This window comes from Anolis carolinensis, chromosome 1 (assembly GCF_035594765.1).
Source record: "Anolis carolinensis isolate JA03-04 chromosome 1, rAnoCar3.1.pri, whole genome shotgun sequence".
Classification (NCBI taxonomy): Eukaryota; Metazoa; Chordata; class Lepidosauria; order Squamata; family Dactyloidae; genus Anolis; species Anolis carolinensis.
In genome coordinates, this window is record NC_085841.1 from 11,503,282 (window position 1) to 11,530,337 (window position 27,056).

General features: G+C 43.8%; 2 protein-coding genes across 7 annotated transcripts in view; one reads left to right on the plus strand and one right to left on the minus strand.

The window, feature by feature from the left end:
- fancl (FA complementation group L) overlaps positions 1 to 6,848 on the plus strand; it is a 43,276-nt gene extending 36,428 nt beyond the window's left edge. For 2 of the 3 annotated variants that reach the window (XM_016990726.2, XM_003216144.4), the window contains one exon: positions 110 to 1,916. Coding sequence is in view for 1 of the 3 variants with exons in the window: in XM_003216144.4 (XP_003216192.2) it covers positions 110 to 145 (36 nt within the window). In the remaining 2 variants the exon portion in view is untranslated. Of the gene's footprint in view, positions 1 to 109; positions 1,917 to 6,517 lie in introns of those variants that run through there. The other variant, XM_062970280.1, reaches the window with a different exon arrangement.
- vrk2 (VRK serine/threonine kinase 2) overlaps positions 34 to 27,056 on the minus strand; it is a 74,850-nt gene continuing 47,827 nt past the window's right edge. For 3 of the 4 annotated variants that reach the window (XM_062970261.1, XM_062970264.1, XM_062970273.1), the window contains 5 exons: positions 20,535 to 20,593; positions 12,132 to 12,313; positions 1,886 to 2,041; positions 1,746 to 1,807; positions 34 to 438 (listed from right to left, as the gene is read on the minus strand). In XM_062970261.1, coding sequence (XP_062826331.1) covers positions 198 to 438; positions 1,746 to 1,807; positions 1,886 to 2,041; positions 12,132 to 12,313; positions 20,535 to 20,593 — 700 coding nt within the window. In that variant the 3' untranslated portion in view covers positions 34 to 197. The remainder of the gene's footprint in view (positions 439 to 1,745; positions 1,808 to 1,885; positions 2,042 to 12,131; positions 12,314 to 20,534; positions 20,594 to 27,056) is intronic. The other variant, XM_062970268.1, reaches the window with a different exon arrangement.

Sequence of the window (27,056 nt, forward strand, 5' to 3'; positions counted from 1 at the left end):
TTCTGGTTTTTAATAATAAAAAGCTAGAGAATATCACAAACAAAATTAGAAGTTTATTGCCTTTAATTTTCAAACTTTGTACATTTTTTCTTTCAAACTATAATTTCAGCAAATCACACTGAAAATGTCTACAAAGAAAATCTGAAATGAGATTTCAACAAAATCCACTGCTCAAGAAATAAATGTTAATGGAAATATCAGAGAAAATAAAGAGAAAGGAAAATTAACAACAAGAGAACGGGAATTGATATAACATATCGATATAGTCCATCACGTCGTTCTGGCTGTGCCATTCTGCATGCCGGGGAGCTGGTCAACGGCTGAAAATCTTCTGGTTGATAGACTGCTGCATGTATGCCTTCATTTTCTATGGAGTTTTCCTCAATTTTTCTTGAAGGACCTGCAGACATATGTGCTGCATGGCTGTTCTCTACTATCCTGAGAAAAAGAAACCAGTATATACATCCTTTAAGGAATGGTTGAAAAAACAAACATTTGCTCCTGGTTTTTTGCCCTTAGGGTTTGTGTCAAAGATCTCAGGAAACATGGTAGAGGGACACCTATTTCATTTTTTTCCCTGTTCCCACAGGAAACACTGGCATCTATCCTTTAAAAAAACACAAATAATTGTGTATTCCAGTAATATCTTCTATGTATTTCCCTTGTCCTAAAACAACAGTCCATTCAAACAGTCTTTTCAAATGCAGGGGTTCTCAACCTTTGGTCCTCCATGTATTTTTGGACTTGAATTTCCAGAATTCCCAGCCAGCTTACCAGCTATTAGGAATTGTGAAAACTGAAGTCCAAAACACCTGGAGGACAAAGATTGAGAAAGCACTCATCTATTGTATCATCCATATGATAAGGCACTAGGTTAAGTCCTTTGTCTTAGACACAGAGAGTAATTTGTGTATGTAGCCTTCGGATCTGAACATGTTTTTCATACTTTTCCAAGTATTTTTTCTATGAAAAAATCCATTCTATTTTTGCAATTAGCAAATAGACTACACAAAGGCAATTAATATTATATTGATAACTACCAACATGGCAGTGGACTACAAACAGTAAATTACGGTGGAATACACACGCATCTGTATGTGTGCAAAATGCTTTGGGCTCTCTATTAATATCCCCCATTGGTGTGCATAAAAATACAATTCTGTTTGTTTCTTATTAGCGGCTGAGGGTGTAGAAGTCTTCCCAAGCCTCAGTGCATAAACAAATCTATGTATTGACTGTTTTTCCCATTTTTTCATATGGATTATTAGTAGCTGCTTTATAAAACTGAAGTGACCTCTGAATATTAGAAGTGTTGGCAAGAAAAGAATGGAAGCTCAATGCTAGATTAATGCAGGGTCCAGGCCTGACCCAGCGGTTTACACAGTAAACATTCCACTCTCTCTGCTGAGTATTTGTATGCAACACGTTTAAATTTGACCAGGTATATGTGGAATGTTTACATTGATAAGGAGTGTAATGTCAGGCATGGACAATAGCAAATCACATCCAGTTAACGCAGTCTGGGAGTGGAAATAGCTAAGAGCAACCAATACTTTCTAAATTAGTAAATCCTAGTGTGTTAAACACAGTTACTCTCAGAAGTACCATGCCAAGGGATATACAGAAACAGAAGCACATACTTCACAAGCATGCTAAATCTGAAATGGCTTGGACCAGTTTAAAATGCTGGGGGAGGGGAGGTGGTTGTCACATGCATTAAAAATCCTTTTTCATTGAAAACTTACATTTCAGACGAAGTATAGTAGCCATTGCTTGTTTTTCTCTTCTTCGTTGTGCTTAACTTTTCCTAAAGGGGAGGGCAGAGTTTGAAAAGCAACAGTTTCAAGATGCAATGTACAATGTAATGCAACAGTAATAAACTCACCTCTTCAGTTTGAAGAGGCTTGTTCAGTCCAGCCAGCATCCGTTTGTTGTGTACTTGGCTGCTTTTCATTACTGCAGTGGCTTTTCTATGACAGGAGAGTTCCTTGTTTTCCAAGATGTTTTCCTTCACGTCTCTAACTTGCTTTGGTAAATCCGCCTGTAAAATGTACAAATGAAGTGACCGTGAGCTCAGCCCCTCAAGCAGAGTTCCTCCTGCCACATGGCCCCCATTCCATTGAATAAGACCCTTAAACAGGTATTTTTGAAACAAATGGCAGTTGTGTAACAGTAGTGTACCACTTCTAGCAAATAGCATCACTAAGACAGCACTACATGCTGTTTTAAGCTTTGGGCAAGCATACTGCAATTGTGGTGTCTTCAAGCCAACAGTACTTCCTAAAAATGTTTCAAGCAGTCTAATCATTCTAAGTGGTTGCTATGAACCCTTATAGAACATGAAACTATTACATCTCTATCAACTAAACTCTCATTACCTGTACTGGAATATGTTTTTGTTTCAAACATAGAATCATAGAATAGTAGAGTTGGAAGAGACCACATGGGCCATCTAGTCCAACCACCTGCTAAGAAGCAGGAAATCGCATTCAAAGCACCCCCGACAGATGGCCATCCAGCCTCTGCTTAAAAGCCTCCAAAGAAGGAGCCTCCACCACGGCCCCGGGGAGAGAGTTCCACTGTCGAACAGCTCTCACAGTGAGGAAGTTCTTCCTGATGTTCAGGTGGAATCTCCTTTCCTGTAGTTTGAAGCCATTGTTCTGTGTCCTAGTCTGCAGGGCAGCAGAAAACAAGCTTGCTCCCTCTTCCCTATGACTTCCCTTCACATATTTGTACATGGCTATCATGTCTCCTCTCAGCCTTCTCTTCTGCAGGCTAAACATGCCCAGCTCTTTAAGCCGCTCCTCATAGGGCTTGTTCTCCAGACCCTTAATCATTTTAGTCGCCCTCCTCTGGACACTTTCTAGCTTGTCAACATCTCCCTTCAACTGTGGTGCCCAAAATTGGACACAGTATTCCAGGTGTGGTCTGACCAAGGCAGAATAGAGGGGGAGCATAACTTCCCTGGATCTAGACGCTATTCCCCTATTGATGCAGGCCAGAATCCCATTGGCTTTTTTAGCAGCCGCATCACATTGTTGGCTCATGTTTAACTTGTTGTCCACGAGGACTCCAAGGTCTTTTTCGCACACACTGCTGTCAAGCCAGGCGTCCCCCATTCTGTATCTTTGATTTCCATTTTTTCTGCCGAAGTGAAGTATCTTGCATTTGTCCCTGTTGAACTTCATTTTGTTAGTTTTGGCCCATCTCTCTAGTCTGTCAAGATCGTTTTGAATTCTGCTCCTGTCTTCTGGAGTGTTAGCTATCCCTCCCAGTTTTGTGTCGTCTGCAAACTTGATGATCGTGCCTTCTAACCCTTCGTCTAAGTCGTTAATAAAGATGTTGAACAGAACCGGGCCCAGGACGGAGCCCTGCGGCACTCCACTTGTCACTTCTTTCCATGATGAAGACGACGCATTGGTGAGCACCCTTTGGGTTCGTTCGCTTAGCCAATTACAGATCCACCTAACCGTAGTTTTGTCTAGCCCACATTTTACTAGTTTGTTTGCCAGAAGGTCGTGGGGGACTTTGTCGAAGGCCTTACTGAAATCCAGGTACGCTACATCCACAGCATTCCCTGTATCGACCCAACTCGTAACTCTATCGAAAAAAGAGATCAGATTAGTCTGGCATGACTTGTTTTTGGTAAATCCGTGTTGACTATTAGCAATGACCGCATTTGTTTCTAAGTGTCCGCAGACCACTTCCTTAATTATCTTTTCCAGAATTTTGCCTGGTATTGATGTGAGGCTGACCGGACGGTAATTGTTTGGGTCGTTCTTTTTTCCCTTCTTGAAGATAGGGACCACATTCGCCCTCCTCCAATCTGCTGGGACTTCTCCCGTTCTCTAAGAACTCTCGAAGATAATTGCCAGTGGTTCTGAAATAACTTCCGCTAGTTCCTTCAGTACTCTTGGGTGTAGCTGATCTGGCCCTGGGGACTTGAATTCGTTTAGAGAGGCCAAGTGTTCCTGGACAACTTGTTTCCCTATTTGGGGTTGGATTTCCCCCAATCCTTTGTCCATTCCGTGTTGCTGAGGTTGAAGATGGCTTTCTTTTTCTGAGAAGACCGAGGCAAAGAAGGCATTAAGTAGTTCTGCCTTTTCCCTGTCCCCTGTCGCCATCACCCCATCTTCTCCTTGCAATGGCCCTATCGCCTCCTTTTTCTTCCTTTTTCTACCAACGTAAGCAAAAAAGCCTTTTTTGTTGTTTTTTATGTCCCTGGCAAGCCTGAGCTCATTTTGCGCTTTAGCCTTGCAAACCTTTTCCCTACAGGTGTTGGCTATACGTTTGAATTCTTCTTTGGTGATTTCTCCCCTTTTCCACTTCTTGTGCATGTCACTTTTGAGCTTTAGCTCAGTTAGAAGTTCTTTGGACATCCATTCTGGCTTCTTTGCACTTGTCTTATTTTTCTTCTTTGTTGGCACTGTTTGCATTTGCGCCTTGAGTATTTCACTTTTGAAAAACTCCCATCCATCCTTAACTCCCTTGTTTTTTAATATCGGCGTCCATGGAATGCCGCTCAGTAATTCCTTCATTTTTTGGAAGTCAGCTCTCTTAAAGTCCAGAATGCGTGTTTGACTTGTCTTAGTTTCAGGATTCCTTTGTATTGCAAACTGCAGGAGCACATGGTCACTTGCCCCTAAGGATCCAACCACTTCAACTGTATTGATCAGGTCTTCCACATTTGTTAAGATTAGATCAAGAGTTGCTGATCCCCTTGTTGCCTCTTCTACCTTCTGGACCATAAAATTATCTGCAAGGCAAGTGAGGAATTTGTTGGACTTTGTACTCTTGGCTGAGTTTGTTTTCCAGCAGATATCGGGATAATTGAAATCGCCCATGACTACTATATCTCTTCTTTGTGCCTGTTTGGTCAGCTGTTGACAGAAGGCTTCATCAAGTCCTTCATCCTGACTCGGAGGTCTGTAGTAGACACCCACGACAAGATCTTTTTGAGTCCCGGTTCCCTTGATTCTTATCCAGATGCTTTCAAGCTGGTTTCCCGGATTACAGTCTTGCATTTCTTCTGCAACGTAACTGTTTTTGACATATAAAGCTACTCCCCCTCCTCTCCCCTTTGTTCTATTTCTGTGAAAGAGGTTATAGCCCTCAATGGTTAAATTCCAGTGATGGGAGTCATCCCACCAGGTTTCAGTGATGCCTATGACATCGTATGTGTGGTGCTGTGCTAGGAGTTGGAGTTCGTCTTGCTTATTTCCCATGCTCTGAGCATTAGTGTAAAGACATGTAAGCCCCTGTGACCTCCCCTCGAACTGTTTATTTGGGATTATTGTGCTCTCTGTACTTGGTCCTTGCTGTGTTTGTGCAGCCCTCCGTTTAGCCTTTCGGCGGTTCCCTGTGGTCGTGGGTAATATAGTGTTCTCCAGGCTGTTGTTCCCCTCCCCCAGTGGATCTAGTTTAAAGTGCGCCTGATGAGGTTTGTGAGTCTGTGTGCAAAAAGATGTTTTCCTACTTGTGTGAGATGCACCCCATCGCTTGCCAGTAGTCCATCCTCTTGGAAGAGTAGACCATGGTCAAGGAAGCCAAAATGCTCCTCTTGACACCATTTTCTGAGCCAGTTATTGACCTGTACTATTTTTCCGGCCCTTGTAGAGCCGTGTCCTACAACAGGGAGGAGGGATGAAAAGATCACATGTACATTATACAGTTTTAGCTTTGTTCCCAGAGCTCGAAAATCATTTGTGATCTTTTGAAAAGTATGCCTAGCGGTGTCATTGGTACCTACATGAATCAACATAAGGTGGGGAGGGTGATGGGGCTTTAGGAGCCTGCTGAGCCTCTGAGTGATATGGTGTATTTTTGCCCCCGGGAGGCAGCATGTTTCTCGAGCCATCCCATCCGGTCTGGAAATGATGGCTTCCGTTCCTCTAAGGAGGGAGTCACCTACTACCAAGACCTGTTTCCTTTGAGGATTGACAGGGTCCCTTTTGTGCAAGACAGTGTGTATGTCCCCTGAACTGTTACAATGAGTCTAATTACAGTAATGTCAATTTCTGAAAAATGAAACAATCACAATCTAACACCCCCCCCCCCCGGGTAAATGGGCATTAGGATTATGTTGTGTAGACCTAATTTGAAATAGCTCTTTAAACAACTGTAGCACAGTGGGCTGAGGCCCTTACATCTTTTTCTACACATGCCGTTACCAAATCAGGTTACCTTAAGTCTCATTTCTTTGAATTTTTAAAATATCTAAATGCAGAGCTTTACGAGTCCACATCTAACATTTCATTTCTCTACCAAGGGGCAAGCACAAGTTAGATTGGGAGCCAATGTTAGATTTTTGTATGATTTCAGTAAATGAGCCAGAGCTTCTGACTCCCAATTATGTAACATCAGTGCCAAAAAGGACTTCCCCCTTAAATTAGGCTGGTACAATCCTCAACTTGTAGTAGTAATTCAAATGTAGATTTTGACTTGTATATTCAAATCACCCCAGTGTAGGGGCTCCTGAAGTGCAATAGGTAATTAACTCTGTCCTTTCTCCCCACAGTAGTTCAGTGGAAGAACACACGATTTGCATGCAAAAGATCTCAGATTTAATCCTTAGCGTCCCTGAGTACAGCTAGGAAAGAATCATGCTTGCAGCTCTGCAGAGCCATTGCCAAAGGCTGGAAAATCGAAGGTCTGATTTAGCATTGAAAAAACCAAACGGAATTGATCCAGTGAAGCTTAAGTATGGCCACTATTGCACTACGTTCTATTTTAACTGGAGTTCTGTCTCTTGTATTTCTATGGCGTACTGTATAACACTGTACAATAGACTCATGTATAACACTAGAAATGTAATAAAAAATGGACCGCCCAAAACCTGGGTCTACTTATCCATGGATCAATGTAAGTACTTTACCTTAACTTTTATTTTAAAAAGGAACTATATTCTCTTTGAGGAACAAAAAGATGAGAGCTTAGCCTGTCATGGGAAAACTTAAAAGAAGTACAAACCCCTCCATTCTGTCAACCATGGCACTCTTTCTGGCCTTTTTGAATGTCTGGGTGGGAAAGTGGTGGTGGTGATTATGCTTTCCTTTCTGTAAAACTGGTTCCCAACCTTTGGTCCTCCAGGTGTTTTGGACTTCAGCTCCCATGGTTCTTAACAGCTGGTAAGCTGGCTGGGATTTCTGGGAGTTGAAGTGCAAAACACCTGGAGCCCCAAAGGTTTGGAACCACTGCTTTAAAATAACTCGTGGCTTATCTATAGGTCATAACAATATCCATACTTTTGGCCCACAATTTTCTCTTCAATTCATACATGAGGTTGACCTATACACAAGTATGCATTGCATTTCTATGGATATAAAATGAAAAAATATAGAGTTGTGATCAGAATTCCAATTGCTCTGGAACAGACCAAGTGTTCCTTTCCAGGTTCTTATTTCTGCCAGAACAACTCCAATGAGTAGGAACCCAACAAGGACATCAAGAAAGCATTTTAAAAACCATATTTTCTATGGCAATCTGACTAATAGATTATAGTTCCCCCCTTCAAAGTCCCATGCCAGTCAGTGTCCAAAGATATCTTGGGTCAGTACTCGTACAATCATTCAAGCAAACCAAAACAAGAATGTTGTATTTACAGGCTAAAGCCCTGTAAGACCAGCGGGGAACAGCACACGTAAGACAACTAAATTTACATTTCAAAATTCTGAAAATTCCATGGCTTGATTTGGTAACCCAAAGAATATAGACCTGATGATTTTACACTGAAAGGCCATTCTAAAGTTGGGCGTTTTAAATTCTGGATCCACATTTGTATACCAGCCTACTAATGGTGCAATAGTAAAATCTCACTGGAAATTCTAATAGACAAAATAACTTTCAGCAACAATTTTCTTTAGCATAATCTCACCCATCAGTCTCTACACTGGAAATGTGAAACATTTACCATCTCCTATGTAACAGAGTAGAGATTATACTCAGCTTGCAATCAAATATGTTGTGTCTCTATTTGCCCAATACGTTAAGACTTCTGGGCTTGTAGATGTGATTTTGACCTTCCAGGACTCAGAACCAAACATCTGGTTTTTTTTCCAAAAAAAAATCTGCATAGTTTGCAGGCTATATAATCACAAGGTAAAATACAGAATACTTTTGTCCTACTCCTGCCCTAGTGCTGATTATTCCATTCTTTATATTCTGTACAGGTAGGCTATTTTCACAGAAATTGTAACAGTATTGGGGATGAAGTACAATATTGTTCAAACTTGAAAGCAGTTGGAAGCTTTTCACTTTAAAAAAAATGGCTTCGTTCCTCTTTATTCTTCATTTGCCAGCCATTCACATGTTATCTTTTTAAAATGCCCTTGTGTCAAAACCAGCTCACATTTGGAGATGATGTAAGTATGCATTTCATGCTAATGAAAGAGAGCATTTGAAATCCCTATGAAAACTCTGGATGATGGGGACTAGGATCAAGTCGTCTGCAAACAGCACAGTTCTTTCTGACCTTGATATTGGCCATTAAAAATACTTCCGCCTGTGTCTAAGGAACAGAAGCTGTGATAATTGACGCTCCTCGCTCATGGACTTTAAATGGGGTTATGCACTTGCAAATAGCAAATACTGTGGCCAATCTCCATTTTCTTAACAATCAAAGTTCAACAGCATCCTGCTTGATGACAATATCCAGGATAAGTTTAAAGCTCAGTGAAAAGTGTAATAGATTTTGCACTTTGAAATGGAACAGAAAAGGAAAGGAATTTGGCTTTGGCCAATAACAACAGTAAATTGTCAGAGGAAACAATCCTTGATCCATTCTTGTTCCAGAAAACTAATTTATGCAGGCTTCAGGACTGTGGTCTGTGGCCTTTAAAATCTTGTTGCCATGTTTGTTCTTTTATATGACCCTGTCCTCATTCCTTGTTTTTTTTCCCCCCAACAGTATTTGTCATAAAGCAGGGATTAAGGTACTATCTTCTCATTTATTGTCACAGCCAGCGGCCTGTCCAGAGAAAAAAAGGAGAAATGGGGAATTTCTGCCTTTCTTTCAGTCTGTTACAAACACAAGGACTATTGCTTTTGCCATGGCCAAAAATGTCATGTGAGCATGTATGCGTGAGATGAACTGAATAGTACCTCAATCCCTGCTTTTCACCAGTGTGAAAAAAATGAATCAGGAAAGGGTTATATAGAAGAACCAACATGGCAACAAGACTTTAAAGGCAAGATCACAGTCCAAATGCCATGCAGATGATACAGACTGGCTGTCCATCAGCAAATTATGGCTTTTACTGACAGGAAATCAAGCACCAAACAAGTATACTTAGCAAAACAGAATCTAACTGAAACGTTTTCAAGGAGGATGACCAAATGGTCAAAGATCTGGAAACTGTCCTATGAGGAGTAGCTTAGGGAGTTGGAGAAGAGAAGGTTCAGGGATGGCACAAAACCCAATATTGATGTATTGATTTGAAGGGATATCACTTTGAAAATTGAGCAAGCCTGTTTTCTGCTGCTCCGGAGACTAAAACACAGAGCATCAGATTCAAACTACAGAAAAAGAGATTCCACCCAAACATTAGGAAAAACTTTCTGATGGTCAGAGCTGTGAAATATGATGCCTTGGAGTTGGTGGAATCTCCTTTGAAAGCTTTTAAACAAAGATGGAATGGCCATTTGCCAAGAGTAATCCGATTATATTCCTGCATGGCAAAATGGGGTTGGACTGGATAGCACTTGGGTCTCTTCCAAATCTATGAAATAATTCCATGAATGATCAGAGTGTTGGGTGGGAAAGCAAGCAGGAAGAGATTTTACTTCTGTGAACTCAGGGTATTTCAGTTCTGCCTATTCAACAGCCACTTACTATTGTTATGTGGCAAACCACTTGTACAAGTATGGCATGTTTTTTTTTTAGTTCAGTATGTGATGACAAAATATTTGGGGGTTAGTCCAAGATTCTGGGACACGAGGTAACTCTTGAATCACAGCTCTTATTGATGTTTTTTGTAAATAGTCATTAAGTGACTGTCTAAAACAGAGGAAGAGGCACAGCACACATTCTCACTTTGAAAAAAATGCATATAACCAACTCATGAAACTTTCATGAAGGCAATTGCTCTGGCTTTAATAGACATCAATGACTAGTTCTTAATCTGAATTTTCTAGTAAGAGAAATAAAAATGGATAAAATGAGAAACGGAAAAAGCAGGTGCTTGTTGCTTTTAAAAAAAACTTAAGATATTTCAATTAACTTTAGAAAACTCTACAAATGACAAAAACAGAAAGAAACTGCTCAAATTAGCATAGATTAAATGGTGACCACAACAGCAAGCAAGCTACTGTCAAAATAAATGGCTTTTTTGCTTTGTTGTAAAAGTGATTAAAAAAATACCAAAGTCTATAAAACTCTGGGAAAAAAAAGTCTTGGTAATTACCAAGATCAAAATCCAGTGGCTTTTTATTAAACATGAACTTTTGTTCTGCTTTTCTGCACAACGTAAATAGTGCTGACAATTGGGTTTGCAAAGGCACTCGCTACAATAAAATGTAATTGTATCATGAGAGAAAGGTGACAATCGGGAGATCATGAAAAAATTACATATTCTCACTGGTAGTTAATTAGCCATGCAAAAGCCCCTCAAACAGAGATTCTCTTCTATTAGGAATGATTACTATGCAGACCTACAGATGTCAATACTGGAGTCATTCAAATACTTCTTTCGCTACTAATTGAAGGTTGTAAAGCTCTGGTGCCAAGGTTTGGCTTCCAAAGAGCTAATTTATGACTAGGCGGCTATTTTATGTCTTCAGTTGCTGCAGCTACAAAACTCGGCAAATCAGAACCATCTGTGCACAGAGATTTGAATCGCCATTCATCTCGCAGCCGATCAGTCACATTAGTTTGCATCCCACATTTTTTGGCTCATGTAGGATTGCGGGGGTCTAAAGTTCACGCAGAATATTAAAAATGAATGGCACCTTGACCCTGCCTTATTGAACACGCATCAGCAAATACGTCGGGCTCATCTATATGGCAGGAGACAACAACTGATGTTTCAAAGACGATCCAGTAAATGCTGCTAATCATACCAGTCTAAGTTTATTAAAAGAATGCTTGAGGGTTTAAAATAAATATTGTATGCCAGCAGACTTGGAAGATGGACAGAGAGGAGTGTTGTAAGAACAGATGCTCACCTGTAACTGCTATTTTGAGTAGTCATCTATGAATTCACACAGTTGGTTTTGGTGTCCACGCAGGCTTCAGAACTCATTATGTGATTTCACAGATGACCACGAAGAAGAAAAGGTTGTAAATATGGCTCATCAAGTGGTCATCTCTAAATTCAAACAATGGGGTTTGTTGCTCATGCAGGCACCCAAACACACTGTAATTTCAGAGATGATCACAAAAAAAACCCAGGTTGCTTGCTTGTAACTGGTTCTTCAAATGGTCATCTACAAATTCACATAATGGATTTTGGTGCTCATGGAGATGCCAAAATCCATTGTGTGATTTTACAAAAACCACAAAAGAAATAACCACCAAAAGTTAAAACTTAAGTTCATGTCTCTGAAGAATTTTTTGAGAAAAGCAGCTTTGGGGAACAAGGAAAAATACAGAGAAGAAAGAAAAAGTGGATGTGAGAAATAGAAATAAATAAGCCTGTTCACTGTGATATTATTTGATCAGACCTTTCCACTCAACAGGGAAATAAATCTGCCAAAATCTATTGGTGTAACTCGCACATTTTTTGGGGTCAAAATAAGTCTTTGGTTCCTCCCTCCCTTCACTGCTGTTACACACTATTGAAATACAATCGCAACAATAAAAAACAAGGAAAGAGGCATGAAGACAGAACTGTAGGTAACATTTTAGATCACCAGGTACTTATGTCAAAAGTGAGAGAGATCAAACATCTCAAATATTGAGCTGAGGAAAATCAATGCAATTACTTTTAAAAAAAGGAAGGAAGGACTTGGTCCTGCCTTAAAGGTGCTGTTAATCCCCCCTCTTTTTTTTGGTAATTAGCATCTTAGTCGTTTTTATTAAAATAAACCCAATGCATGTCATGCATCCCATCTCAATGTCATTTCCTCCCCCAAAATGTTCACAGCGTTATTTTATGTTTTTATGCAGTCTTGACCTCTCATGTTTAATTACTTACTTTCCTGTGATTAGCAGCTCTTTTATTTGGAGTACCTTGATCGGTGGTAAAATCTAGCATGCCATTATAGGATATCCCTTTATGCTCCAAGCCACTCAAGAGGATTTTCTTCAATACTTCATAGTCAGGTTTTTCATGGTATGCTAAATTAGACACGTTTTCCAAAAGCATGGCTATCTCACCTGTAAAATACAACATTTCAATAGATTTGAGATCAGAAACATCCAATGTTAAGAACAGAAGGTCAGCTGTGATCAATCAGAACAAAGGTCCATCAGTTCTAATAGGCTCCTTTTCATGGTGGTCAACCAGATGTCTCCAAGAAGCAAAGACTCTTTTCTTGAATGATGTAGGAACACGTTTTAGCAGATCAAGTAGGCACCTGCTATAGATCAAGTAGGCATATGTTGTGGCAATTACACTGCCAATGAATTTTATACAGTTTTCTTATTCATTTAAAGCATTTATATATTGCCTCCAAGCTCACAAGGGCTCTTGAGATGATGAACAAATAAAAACAATGTAAAACAATGCAAAGATAAAAAATCTTTAAACAATATAGTAAAATCTTTAAAAACTCATAAAAGCAGTCTAAAAATAACCCTATAATTCAGGCTTGAAACAAGTTAAAACAGTAATTCAAAGCTGGGCAAAGGCATTCCAGGCTATTTCAACATTCAGGCTTTCCAAGAACAGTGTTGGAGTCAAGACCAACTCCAAGCTACTAACTGGATTGTACAGACAGAGAACAACTCCATCCAGATAAGGCTGTGATCTCAATCCGATTTTGGTTTCTCTACTAACCAGCAGCATTCACATTTTGCCTCAGTCATTTACTGTGACGATTCAAGACTACCACACCCTCTTTGGAATCAGGTGTAAAGGAGAGACAGTGCTGAGTATCATCAGCATATGGATGGCACCCAATACCAAATTCTGGTGGCTTCATAGTGGCTTCATGCAGATGTTGAAAAGGACAGGTTGCTTACCTGTAACCGTGTTTCTTCGAGTGTACTCTGTGAATTCACACTAATGGAGAACGCTGCGCCTGCGCAGGCTCCAATGGATACTCTTCCAAGCTAAAGTTTGAAATTTGGCGGTAACCCCGCCCCTCTCCCCAGAGGGTATAAAGGGCGCCCTCCGCGCCCGCTCTCCAGTTCCTACGCCGCAAAGGCAGCGAGAAAGGGAGAGGTTTGCATGTGGGGAAGGAAGGGTGGGATTGTGTGAATTCACAGAGTACACTCGAAGAAACACGGTTACAGGTAAGCAACCTGTCCTTTTTCTTCGTGTACTCTGTGAATGCACACTAATGGAGACTAGCAAGCTGAGGTGTAGGTAGGTGGGATAGCAAACCCGATAACCAGTCTAGTGTCCAAACAACACATTTATTGAGCACAAGGTGCAAAAACAAGCAAGTGCAACAGTCAAAGAAAACGATGCAACAGCATATAGTACAAAAAAACCGATCCTTGTTATTAGGACCCAGAACACAATCACAACATTGTATGTGAGCGATAGTCTGTAAGAAAATACAGAGGTAAGTATAGACCCATTTCCTGAAAACAGAGGTAGAGGTATTCATGAAATACATTTCAGTGCAGTGGGTAAGTATAGTACACAAGCACTACGTTAATGAACCCATGAACATATCGTGTACATAAAGGCTGAATGACAGCGGTCAGCTTGTAAGAAGGATAACTAAAAAAAAAAACTGGTTTTGAGTAAGGCAACAACGTTAGGCAAGGCAGGAGGAAAGGATAGACCTGGCAAAGGCCGAGTCCTTGAGGTTCTTTGAGTCCATCCTGTAGTGTGAAACAAAGGTGGATGGAGTGGACCAGATAGCCGCTCGACAGATGGAGTCGAGAGGGACGCCCCTCAGGAAGGCAGTAGAGGTGGAAAGGCCCCTCGTTGATCTAGGGCGGATCGAAGAGGGGGGTTGGCGTTTAGCCAGCTGGTAAGCGAGTTCGATAGTCTGAGCAATCCAGTGTGAGAGTCTTTGAGAAGAAAGTGGTTCGCCCAGCTTATGGGTAGCGTAAGCCACAAACAGTCTAGGTGACTTATGTATGTCCTTAGTCCTGTCTTTGTAGAAAAGAGGGCTCTCCTGACATCCAGGAGATGAAGTCTCCGCTCCAAAGAAGAAGGATTAGGAAAGAAAGCAGGAAGTATTATGTCCTGGTTAAGGTGAAAAGCAGAGACCACCTTAGGTAGGAAGGTGATGTCCGGGCGAAGAACAGCCCTGTCATGGTGGAAACGAAGGTAGGGTTCGTCCACCCGAAGAGCAGCCAGTTCCGAAGGCCTGCGCGCAGAGGTGATAGCAATTAGGAAGGCAGTCTTCCAAGAGAGAAGGTGAAGGTCTGCAGAGGCCATAGGTTCAAAGGGAGCTGAAGCTAGTTGAGAAAGGACGAGTTCGAGGCTCCATCTGGGAGTCGGAGGTTGAACTGGAGGGTGCAGGTTGTTGTAACCTCGAAGAAAGGTCTTAATGAGGTTGTTAGAAAAGAGAGAGGGTTGTCCCTGACGTTGGAAATGCCAGGAGTGAGCAGCGAGATAGGATTTTATCGAGGCCAGAGAGAGTTGACGATCCGCAAGAGAAAGTAGGAAGTCCAGGACCAGCGGGATCGAAGTAGAGGCGGGATCGACGTGTCGGTCCCGAAGGAAAGTTTGGAATTTTGCAAGCTTGTAAGCATAGGCCCTTGGCGTGGCCGGCTTATGGGCGGCACGAAGGGTCGCCTGCAGGTCTGGGTGGAGAGAATTTAAGGAAGTATCCTCCAGGCTGTCAGGTGTAGGGACGGGACGTCGGGGTGGAGGACCTGTCCCTTCTGTGAAGATAGTAGATGAGGGAGAGTTGGGAGAGTGCGGGGAGGATCCGCACACATCCGGAGTAGAGTTGAGTACCACGGCTGGCGTGGCCATGCAGGGGCGATCAGGATGGCCGATGTTGGCGTTAGATAGAGTCTCTCTATTAACCTCGAGATGAGAGGGAAGGGAGGAAAAAGATAGACGGGCTCGAGGGTCCAGTCCAGGAGAAACGCGTCTCCGAGACAGCCCGGAGTCGAGTTTGGAGGTAGTCTCGCTCCGAAGCGAGGAAGTTGAGTGTTCGAGGGGGAGGCAAAAAGGTCCAGAGCTGGCCAGCCCCAATAGTCGAAGATGGATTTCAGGATTTCGGGATCGAGACGCCACTCGTGGGGGGAGGTTGTTATTTTGCTTAGAGTCTGCTAGCGTGTTTTGAGCCCCCGGAAGGTGAACCGCCGACAGGGTTATGTGTCTCGCTATGCACCATAGCCAAATGTCCATCGAGAGAGTCATCAGTTTTCTCGAGCCCGTACCCCCTTGTTTGTTGATGTAGTACATAGCTACTACGTTGTCCGTTTGTATCAGAACAGTCTTGTGGGGAAGAAAGCGAGCAAACGCCCGGAGGGCTTTGAAGATTGATAACAGTTCTAGAAAGTTTATGTGGTGAGACTTCTCTTGGATGGACCAAAGGTCCCTGACGGTGAGGTTTGACATGTGGGCTCCCCACGCAAAATTGGAGGCGTCGGTCGTGATGGTGACTGACGGGAGGGAGGGATGGAAGGGAAGTCCCACACAAACGTTCGCTGGGTCCTGCCACCAACGAAGGGAGAGGCGAACCTGGTTCGGTACCGTGAGAAACATTGAGCTCGGATGCCGATGGGGTTTGAAAGAGTCTATAAACCATCTTTGGAGAGGTCTGAGACGTAGTCTGGCGAAAGGAGTAACCATGACCATGGAGGCCATGTGACCCAGAAGAACTTGGACAGAGTGGGCTCGGATCCTGCGGTTGCGGAGGAGGAGAGAAAGGTGTTGTTGAAGGGCTAGGAACCTGTCCTTCGGTAGGGAGGCGGTTTCCACGATGGAGTTGAAGAGAGCTCCGATGAAGCGGATCTCTGTGGCCGGGAGGAGTAGGGACTTTGAGACATTCAACTGAAGGCCCAGCCGTTGTAGAAGAGAAAGAGCTTGAGAAACGTGGTTTTGAAGGGATGAGGGGTTGGACGCGACAATCATCCAGATAAGGAAAGACCATTATGCCCTGTTTTCTGAGGTGCGCTGCCACCACGGCGACCACCTTCGTAAAGACCCTTGGGGCCGTGACGAGGCCGAAAGGGAGAACTGTGAACTGGTAAGACTGTCCCAGGAGCTTGAAGGAAAGGAAGCGTCTGTGGGATCGACGCACCGAGACGTGGAAATACGCATCGCGTAAGTCTATAGAGGCAAAGTAGTCTCCGTGTCGGAGCATCGGGAGAATGGAGGCCACCGAGACCATTCGAAATTTTGAAGGCAGAATGAAGAGGTTTAGGGCTCGCAGGTCGAGGATAGGCCGAAGACCTCCGCCCCGTTTGGGAACCGTAAAGTATCTCGAGAAGAAACGTCGAGTGTCCTGCTCGGAAGGAGAAGGCTGGATTGCGCCCTTCGCCAGAAGGGAGTCGACCTCGGAGCATATTTCCGGTGAAGGGTCGGTGTGGAGGATGTGACCCGTGGGGGGCAAAGTTTCGAATTCCAAGGCATAGCCGTCTCTGACAATGCGAAGAACCCAGGCATCTGAGGTTATAGACTCCCATTCGCGGTAGAAAGGAGCTAGGTGATCGAGGAAAGAGCAGAGAGGAAGGATCTGGTCGGGGCCTAGGAACGGCATGGCAGTGGCAGTAGTAGTGAAGGTAGAAAAGTCTCAGAGAGAGTGGGCGTCAGGCCCGTCGTTGGGGTTGTGGCATAGCTGCAGCACCCTTGCCCCGACCTTTCGGGACCTGGTGCTGGCGGCGAGGTTGTTGCTGATGACTGTGGTGACTCGAGCTCGATGAGCGTCGAAACGGCTGGTGACGAAAAGGCTGAGGGTAGCGATGGTACCGTTGCGGGAACCATCGGGTCCGCTGAGTCTGAGGTTGATCGGTCCCGCACTTTGTTGTGAGAATCTTGAAGTCGTGATTGGACTTCAGTTTGTCATCAGTACCAGAATTGAAAAGGCCCTGGGTGTCGAAAGGAAGGTCTTCGATCACTTGTCGAGAGGAAGAAGAGAGTCCAGAGGACCGAAGCCATGCATGCCGTCTGATCGCGACTGCGTGGGCAATCATTTTTCCGGCGGTATCACCGGTATGTTTAGCCATTTGAATTTGGTGGTGTGCGAGGGAGTCCGCCTCCTGTTGGAGGGTCGAAAGGACTGACCGGTCTTCGGCAGAAAGTTTGGCGAAGAAAGGTTGGGCTTTTTCCCAGAGGATCTGTTGATAAGCGCCCATGCAGGCCCCGTAGTTCGCCATACGGCAAAGGAGGAGAGCGCCGGAGTACAGCTTGCGGCCTACCGCATCGAATCGTTTACCTTCCCTGTCGGCAGGGGAGTTGGACTGTCGACCCGACGATTGGGAGGCCTTTACCACCATGGAGTTTGGGTCAGGGTGATGCTTGAGCCATTCCAAGGCTTCGTCATCGGTTCGGTACCAGGCCTCTATTTTCTTAGAGGTTGGAGGTATCGAAGATGGAGTCTTCCAAGATGCCTGGCTTACGTCCAGGAGGTATGGAAGAAAAGGCAGCAAGGTGGCTGGCGGGGCTTGGGCTTGGACCCTCTTGAAAACGAGGTCGGTAACAGCCTTTGAGGTTTGCTTAATTTCCATCCCCAGAGCGTCTGCCATTCTGACCATCTGGTCGGAGAAAGCCCGGATATTATCCGTTGGGGAAGGTGGGTCAACCTCGTAGGCGTTGTGAGGCGGGGAAAGGTCGAGACCGAGAGAGACAACGGAGGCGGAGAGGATCGACTCGGGGTGTTCGATATCGGGGTCATCCTCCTCGGGCCCTTGAGGGGACCGGGGAGGAGAAACAAGCACAGAGTCCTGATGAGGTATCACCTCAGGAGCAGCAGGAGCCGGCTGTGGACGAACGCCCTTGGACGCGGAAGCCTGGGCGGCACGGGCTAAACGCGTCATCTGTCTACCCCTCTCGGGTGTTTGAGCCGGGGGAAAAAGTTCTTGTAGAGCCGGAAGACGAGATGGTGCCGGCTGGGGAGCCTTAATAACTGTCCTGACCGACCGGTCGGGGGAGGCTTGAGCGTCCGCATCCGAGGACTGACCATGAGGAGAGGAAGAGGAGCGGAGGCGTTGTGCTGGTTGGATAGGAGAGGATCTCCTAGAGGAAGCCACAGAGGAGGGAACGTCCTTCTTCGAAGACGCTGAGGAGGAAGACCTCTGGATCATTCGTTTCTTTGCTGGAGGTTGCTTCGACGCGACCCTCAGCGATTTTCCCGGCGTCGGGGGGATCGGGCACACAGCTGCCGAGTAAGATTGGGCCCGTCTGGATTCCTCCTGAGCCCTCTTGAAGGCAATCTTCATGGCGGAAGAAGATGGCGGCGAAGCCAGGCGGGATCGAGTGGAAATGGCCGAAGCCACCGAACTCGAAGTCGATGAAGGGCCCATTTTGCCCGACCAGGTGGAAACCGTAGTGGTGGTCACCGTGCAGGGCGGTTTGGCCGGTTTTGGTCTCGAAGTTTTCGAGGTTTTGGATGATACCGACGGAGCAGGCCTGGACGCCATCGAGGCCGAGGTGGAAGTAGAAGCCTCAGGAGCAAGAGTTTTTTCGTAAAGAGCTGCGCGGAGTCTCGCAGCTCTATTTCTTCGGGCCTGAGCTGTAAAGGCCAGGCAAAAGCGGCAGGTACCGACGACGTGGCTTTCGCCGAGACAGAAAAGGCACTTAGCGTGACCGTCGGAATCTGGAATCTTAGCGGCACACTGAGTGCACCGCTTAAAACGCGTGGTCGACATAAGAACAAAGAGTCCGAAGTGAGCTTTGCGGCGGAAAAAAAGGAACTGGAGAGCGGGCGCGGAGGGCGCCCTTTATACCCTCTGGGGAGAGGGGCGGGGTTACCGCCAAATTTCAAACTTTAGCTTGGAAGAGTATCCGTTGGAGCCTGCGCAGGCGCAGCGTTCTCCATTAGTGTGCATTCACAGAGTACACGAAGAAAAAGCATAGGAGACATTATTGACCCCGTAGAATCCCACAGGCTAATGGCCAAAATGTTGAAAAACACTTCCCTAGCATCATCTGGAAACAATCTGTAAAGAAAGACCAGTCTTATGGCAAAGCAATACCTTCCAAGTTCCATATCAGTCAAATTATCAAGAAAGATAGCTGGTCAGTGGTCTCTCAAATGCAACTGAAAGATCCTGGAGGACCAACAGGTAGTCATTCCCCCTGTTCAACTCCAGGTGTAGGTCATCCACCTTGGCAACTAAGGCTGTTCCTGTCCTATAACCAGGTCTGAACCCAGCGTGGAATGGGGGCAGGTAATCCCTTTCATCCAAAAAACATGGAATTCTGTTGCTACCACTCACTCTAGGAAGGGGAGATTAGAGACTAAGCCCTATCAGATACTGATCTGTCCAACACAAAGTAGCAAAAGGGCAACCCAACAATTGGTAAATTGAAGACGTTTCTATAAATCCACAGAGACAATACATTCTTTTCTGCTAATACACCTCATCAACCTGAATTTGTGGGAGGAAATCTATAGGACTCACCACCCTCATTTCTAAGTCAAGAAAGCACCTTAACAGGGGTGAAGAGCAGCTCTTTAGCTTGCTCAGTTCCTACTGACCCCAACCAGTACAGTCAACACTGATGGAAGTTGCTGTCATTATCTAGAAGGCTGGATTTTCCTCATCCTTGCACAATATCACACAGCAACCTGGTTCTTACTGCATTGTTAGGCGATCCCTCGTAGGTTGAGGATGATAGTCCTCCATTTCTTGGAAGATGCCTGTGTGTGATTTTTTTTTTAATGTGTGGAGGTTGGTGCACGGCCGGTCAACACACAGTCTTCACAAATTCAGGTCCCAGCAGTGGTGTGGTTAACACAACGAGAGTGGCTTCTGAGTCTGTTGCAGCCTTCTTTCGCCTTCACAGCCGTTGTAATGTGTACCATGTTATCCTCCGCCTGCTCCGCCGTTGAGGTTTTTGGGTCTTCAGATTGTTCTTGGTCTGGATCCTCTCCTGTGGTCACTCCTGGGAGTGTGTGACTCCAGTGGTTGCCCCCTCACCACATCAAGGTGACAATCCATCGATGGCAATAGTAGCTCAGATCTCAGAGGACTAGGTGCATCCTTTTATGAGAAAGGTATAGCAGGGGCTTCCATTTAAAGTATGCTTGAATGAGGGTTGTGGTAAAGGAAGAAAATCTTTGTAGGATCTTCTGTTATTTTCTAAAGGATTCCATAGAATTGTTTTCTATAGGAAAATAATAGCCAGGCATAAAATTGGCTGCTCCTTTCTCCCCAGTCCCCAGAAACTGTTTGCTCCTGGGCATTTAAAATAGCAATTAATCAACATGTGCACTAAGTAGCAATTTTGGAGAACTGGATCAAAATGCCACACAAGTTCTATTTAAAACTCTTGACATGTGTTTGCACTTACCACAGTCAGTACCTGTAGGAGCACACCTTGTCACCGAATCTGGAAGTTCATCGATGAGCCTGAAAGCATGGGAATGCAACCAAGAGTGAGGCAGCAAGACACATCAGGCAGACCACTTATTGCAAGCGGAAGACTCTCGGATGACGCTCCCCTTTGGGAACGGAAGAGACTGCCTGAGCAGGTAATCACTCCATCTCGCTCACTCTCTCCCAGCACCAGCTGACCCTTTGGAGAGTGCAACTATTAGCAATAGCCTGAGCAGAATAATGGCCAAGGAAATGTCTTTGCTCTCAAGCTTTCTTGCCAAACGTGTTGTAATTTTATGGGAGGAAGAAATCCCACCCGGGATGAATTTGCCTCCTTTGCTCTCAGTCCAAAGATTAATGACTGCCTTTTTGGAAGTTCAACACAGTTCAGCACAGTTTGTTCATGTTGCTCACAAGGAGAATCTATACACAAATGATACCCAATAGATAAATTACAGCCCAAGCCAACATCTACTCAGAAATACTGGTAGGACACACACTCAGGTAAGTGTGTACTGTTCTGCAAGGTAAATAACAGTTCTCAGGCTTTACCAAATAAAACAAGCTGTATTCTTTCCTGTGCAATATAACCTCAGTCTCTGCGAAGAATATGCCCCAAGCCCACCGCATGGATACCTGAAATTGTGGATAACAGTAAATCTTATATTTTGACTATACCTAGGCTAGAGTCATACTATAGAATGGCACTGGAGAACGTAGAAACACCCACAAACACCACTCCGGAGGGATTATTTTTGGAGTGTGCATAGTAAAACTGGGGATCAAATATGTGGATAAGGAGATTGTACTGTGGGTATAAAAGGCAGAGAGAACTGCAACCAAAATGGTGCCCATAATTCACTCACAAAATGTGCCATTTTTCAAGACTTCAAATGTATCACAGGACCAGAAGTTGGCGATTTTACTCTTTTTGGATTACTACAACCAGATTCCCTAGCCAGCATAGCTACTGGCTATGTTTGGTGGGAAATTCTGGAAACTATAGTCAAAAACTAGGATTTTTTTCCATCTATGCTGAACACTCAACTCTAGACACCAAGAATGAAATAAAAGAGAACCACTTTATGTGTTTACTGTTTGCTTTCAAGCCCTTTGAAACATTATATAGAAAAGTCCCTTTTCTTACTTTTCTTCCCTACCCTTTGTTCACCCTGTTTCATTATAAGGTGGTGTAAGAGACACTTAGCTATCTTTTCAGTTTTTTTTTTAAAAAAAACAAACAAATTAAAAACATTTTAAAGACAATGGGAAGCACGAGTAGAAGCACTCTTTTGTTTTCTTTCAGGAAGTATTTCTTTTTCTTCACTTTTTCTGTAGTAAGTCTCAAGTGCCTTCACCTTTTGGCATGACATTCTGTAACACATGTCCTAATTATTTTAAGGACTCACAATCTACACTTCCCAGAAGTCAGGTCTCCTAAAATTTGCTTTCCAACGTGTCTGCTGATTGCCTGTACAAGTTTACAGAAAAGGCAATTCACTGCGGTGCCAACACCTCATCATGTTTTCAAAAATTGAATCAATCAGCCCATTGTTGCGCTCCCTGACGCTCAGAGCAAGCCCCACATATGGTTCCTTATGGCTGGAATTTCAGAATCCCTGGACTAGATCACCTTCAGTTGTTTACTGACCTTACCAGTCAGTTGAAGAGCAAAAGGGGGGAGAGGAAATTCTGGCACATGATCATGGTTCTTGCAACGCATTCCTGTCCTGGCTTTCAATTTCCAACATATAACCTGGACACAGACCAGAACACCTGCTCAGAGGACAGAGGTGGCAACAGAAACAAGAGGTGGGAGCCCAGAGTGTGGGTCTGCTTGCCATAAAGGCTGCCGCGGGAAATGGATTAAAGACCCCAAACAAGCTTTTGCAAGACATTGAAAGCAGACTGGGAAAAAAAAAAGAAGTCACTCTTTTTAAAAAGGCTGACTAAATATATACCAGTGTTTATATTAAGATAATGTGATGTTAAAAAAAATACAAGCTGCCATCCTATACACATGTACCTAAAAGGAAGCACGGTTGAATTCAGAACTGTTGAATTACACAATTACTTCCACATAAGTTTGTATAAGATTGCACTATAGTTGCTTTTCAACACTGCAGTTCCTTTCTCTTATAAAAATGCTTACTATGCATTTTATTTAAAAACATTTATGTCAAATCACAAAGGCCAGAATTTTTTTGGTAATGCATTGCTGTTGTTGTGTGCCTCGCAGTAATTTTCTAATTATGGTAACCATAATGCAAATTTGTCATGGGTTTTTCTTAGTATGATTTGTTCGCAAAGGGGTTGCCACTGATTTTCTCTGAGACCTAGAGAGCCAAGGTCACCCAGTGGATTTCCAGGGCCAAGTGGGGATATACATCCTGATCTCCAGAGCCATAACCAACACTTAAACCAGGGGACCAAGTTGGCTTCCTGGTAATGCATTTCAAGTGCTTTCTATGATGTTGCATAAGGATGCACCCAAAGCTTCCAAACAAAATAGTGTGTCCTGGCTGTGAAACAGCTTCCGGAGAGAACAATTTTAGATGTTTAGCCAACTGTGCTGAACCTCCTGGCCCAATCTTCCATAGCAAAGGATGTGGCCCAATATGATATCCTTAGCAAATCATCTTTCCTCACTGAGTTTCTTGGGACTTCAAGAAATCAACTTTCCCCAATAAAAGAGAATGAGAAAGTTGTATCTCTTCCAATGCTGATGAAATCCAAATGTTGTCAGTGCCAGTCAGTACAGACTGAGTCTCCATTACCCGGAAATCCAAAATCTGAAATATTTAAAAACCCCAAACTCTTTTTTTCCACAAGCAACCCACTTACCCCTTGGGGAAAGGGGAATAGTCACACGTCCAGTGCCCACTGAGTTTTTCTTTAAGGAGCCCTGATGACACAAAGAGAAGATGAGAAAACAGGGAGGATGTCACTTTCCACTGACTCAATGGTCTCCTCACATTAGGATTACCAATGCTATTTAGGGCCAAATGATTAGATTCGCAGAGGAAGGAGGAGAGAAAGTGGGTCTTCATATTTTCCTATGACCATTCCTTATCTGGGTCCTGCTCTGTTTGGTGAAGGGAATAGGTAGAGATGAAACAGTCTATACTTAATGTGTTGTTGAAGGCTTTCATGGCCAGGATCACAGGGTTGCTGTATGTTTTCTGGGCTGTATGGCCATGTTCCAGAAGTATTCTCTCCTGACGTTTCGCCCACATCACAACCTCTGAGAATGCATGCCATAGATGTGGGCAAAACGTCAGGAGAGAATACTTCTAGAACATGGCCATACAGCCTGGAAAACATACAACGATCTAGTCTATATTTATGTATAGTCTAAGTATAGACTGCTTCAGTACAAAGGTCACAGGAAATTAAATGTATGAGGATACAGATGCATGATTGCAGATGCTGCAGAGAAAGAGACTATATAAGTTTCATATTTACCATATAAATAAAATGGGTCTTGAGGGCTTGCATACTCATGGTAAGACCTGTGCCTAGTGACAATTGCTTCTACAGTGAGATGCCTTAAAGTAATAGCACAAGCAACCCAAAGTAACCCTGCCCTTGAACCCAAGTCACCCTCCCCTCTCTCTTTTTTGCTAATGGATCATGGGCAGCTTCCCAAGTTACTTTTGTTGAGATCTCTCTGCCTAAATCTCTCTCACGGGGCTGTCAACTGACAACTTTCCTGGTTGTTAATGATGCTTTTATTACTATTGTTTTAAAATCCCAGGGCTTTGCTGCAAATTGGAGGCTCTGATTAGAGAAGTGATTTCTATACCATCCTGTCATGTGTCTTTGCAAAGTTTTGAGGAGCATCCATTTGCAAACCACAAGAAAAGCAACTTCTCTTCTGAAGAAGTGCTTCAAGGGAGAAACAACACTCAACAGTGAGCAATGGTTGGCAAAAGTTTGAAGGAACCTGCAGTTCCATCAGTGCCCAACACATTGTACTTCTAATATCAGAAAGTGAATGATTTGCAAACTTTAGATCAGATAAAGGAACTCATGCTAGCTGAGATCTTGGATGCCTTTGAGCTAAAGGGAAACATTTCATTTTGCATGAGACAAGGTATTCAATTTTGCTTGAAATCTCTTCTTACTATTACCCTCTATGTCCTATAGCAAACTCTTCCAGGGTAAACTCCTCAACCACCAGGAACAACATGGAGCAAAGGCATACAAATAAGGTAAGAAAAGTTCTGGTTCTTTACATTGTACAAACAAAAGTGCTTTGGCTCAGTATGGAACAGGAGTTTTACATAAGAAACTAAGTTTTGCTGAGCCATTTACCATTTCTAAGATTAAATAACTCCCCTCCCAACGGCTAGAAAAGTAAAAGGGACTGACAAAGTAGCTGGCTATGCACCCCAGATAAATATGAAGTGATTTCGTCATCTGCTGAGGTCCATTGGGATTCTCCATAGGTCTCAGCAGCTGAAGTAATAAACTTATGTCTGGCTACAGGACATGGTCAGATGCTTCTTCAATCTCCTGCTGGCACAACTGACCATAGGTGGGTGAAGGGCTTTACTGGCAGGTAGGCTGGAGAACTGGTCCCTGCAGTGATTAACATAGACACAAACATACTGCTAAGTTATGCTTGTTCATGCCATTAATAGGATTCCAGCTAATAACTGGGGGAAAGCAGCTAGTAAAGGGGAAATGCCTGACTCTTTCCCCATCCTTTTTTCTTCTTTTTCACCCTTTTCTCTAGAAGGATCAATTCCACAGGGTAGCTTTGACAAGGTCTTAACCCACTGGAATTTATCATCAGCTGGTATCTAGACCAACCCTTTCTATCTCCTAAACCCCAAAAATGTATGCAATCTGTTTTACAGTAAGACCTCTTTATCACATGTGCCAAGACCACCCTGCCCTCGCATGTATACTTGGAAATATGGATAGCACCAAGCAACAACTTGGAGCAGAACTTAAACTTAACCCACTAAGCAGTCAACATCTGTCTGAAAGTATGAGGGTTCAGTACAGAGTTAAAGATGACTTGGAAATAATGCTTTCCATGGTTGGATGGAGTCACTACCTCTCCCCACTTTGCTCATCTGCTACCAATCTGCTCCTAACTTTACTCTCTTTGCTTCCTCAGATACTTATACAGATGCCTCAAGGTGGGAGGTCAACTTCCAACTCAAGTATACCATAAAGTTCTGTTGGAGGATGCTCAAAAACATTTTGGGAGCAACAGCCGCAGGTTACTAAAACTACAGGAAACGAACCTGAAACAAAAAACAAAACCCACACCACACCACACCACACCTCATTTGTTCAGTCTCTCACCTCCCATCCACCCCGAGATTGGTTTATTTGCAGAAATGGAGGCCTTCTTTGACTTGGCTATAGCTCAAAGGTACAAAATAGTTTTGTGAATCATAAACATTAGTTTTTTCTCTTGGTCCCACATCTGCTGCAGTACATTTGGGAGGACACCTTAAAAAGCCTTCTCAGTGGCTGCTTTCACAGAATAGGCTGGCCCACTCTGTGCTCTCCCTTGGGCATGCAAAACCCCTTTCATGTAGACAAGATTTTCTCATTCCATTGCTTATTGCACAATAGTATTTTGATGGTAGGTGCAATGTGTTTATCATTGTTATGTTTTCAATGTATTTAAAACGTTCTACATAAATATTGTTTTTGATAGAATTGTTTATTCAATTATTTTTCTCTCTTTTTTACTGTTCTATTACAATTAAATTTAAACTGCATTTTGTTATCTGTGTAGTGAGACACTTTCAATCCCATATTGAGAGAAAGGTGGGGCATTCAATGATTAAATAAGCTGGGTGACTGCAATGAAGCACTTGGGAGTTCTTAGGCCGCACTCTCATCTGCCACTTTCTTCCCATCCCTTCTGTGCAAGATCTGAATTAACTGGACCTATCAAGGATCAAATCTGGATACTGGAAACAATACCTTGAAAAACCTTAGTGAAATTCTCCTGTGGAAGTTGTCAACATATCAAAGCCAGTTGTCTATACTCTGACCCCATCCAGGATGTGTTAGAAGCAGGAGTACAGGTCCTCGCTTACTCTACTCAAAATTTACCTCCTTTAATAAAATAGAAATATAAGCAAATATTTAAAGTAAATCTTCTTAAGCTGTGGGTTCAGAAGACCTTGAACCAAAACAATTGTCTTCACATATTTTTTTCCAAAGGAGGGGAACTACAGTGGTGAACCTATGGCATGCATGACAGAAGGGACACATGGCATCCTCTCTCCTGGCACGCATGTCATCACCACCCCTGCTCACCATCCCGGCACTGCTTGCTTGCCCGTTTGTCCGCCCCTTGCACGCTTGCCCGCCACTCATCTATCCCCTGCTCACCATACCACCACTTGTCTGCTCACCTGCCGGCCCCCCACTCCAATTTGCTCACCCCCTTGCTGACTCATCTTCCTCTCACTCGCTTCTCTGCTCACCATCCAGCCCTCACTCGCCCACCCGCTTGCTC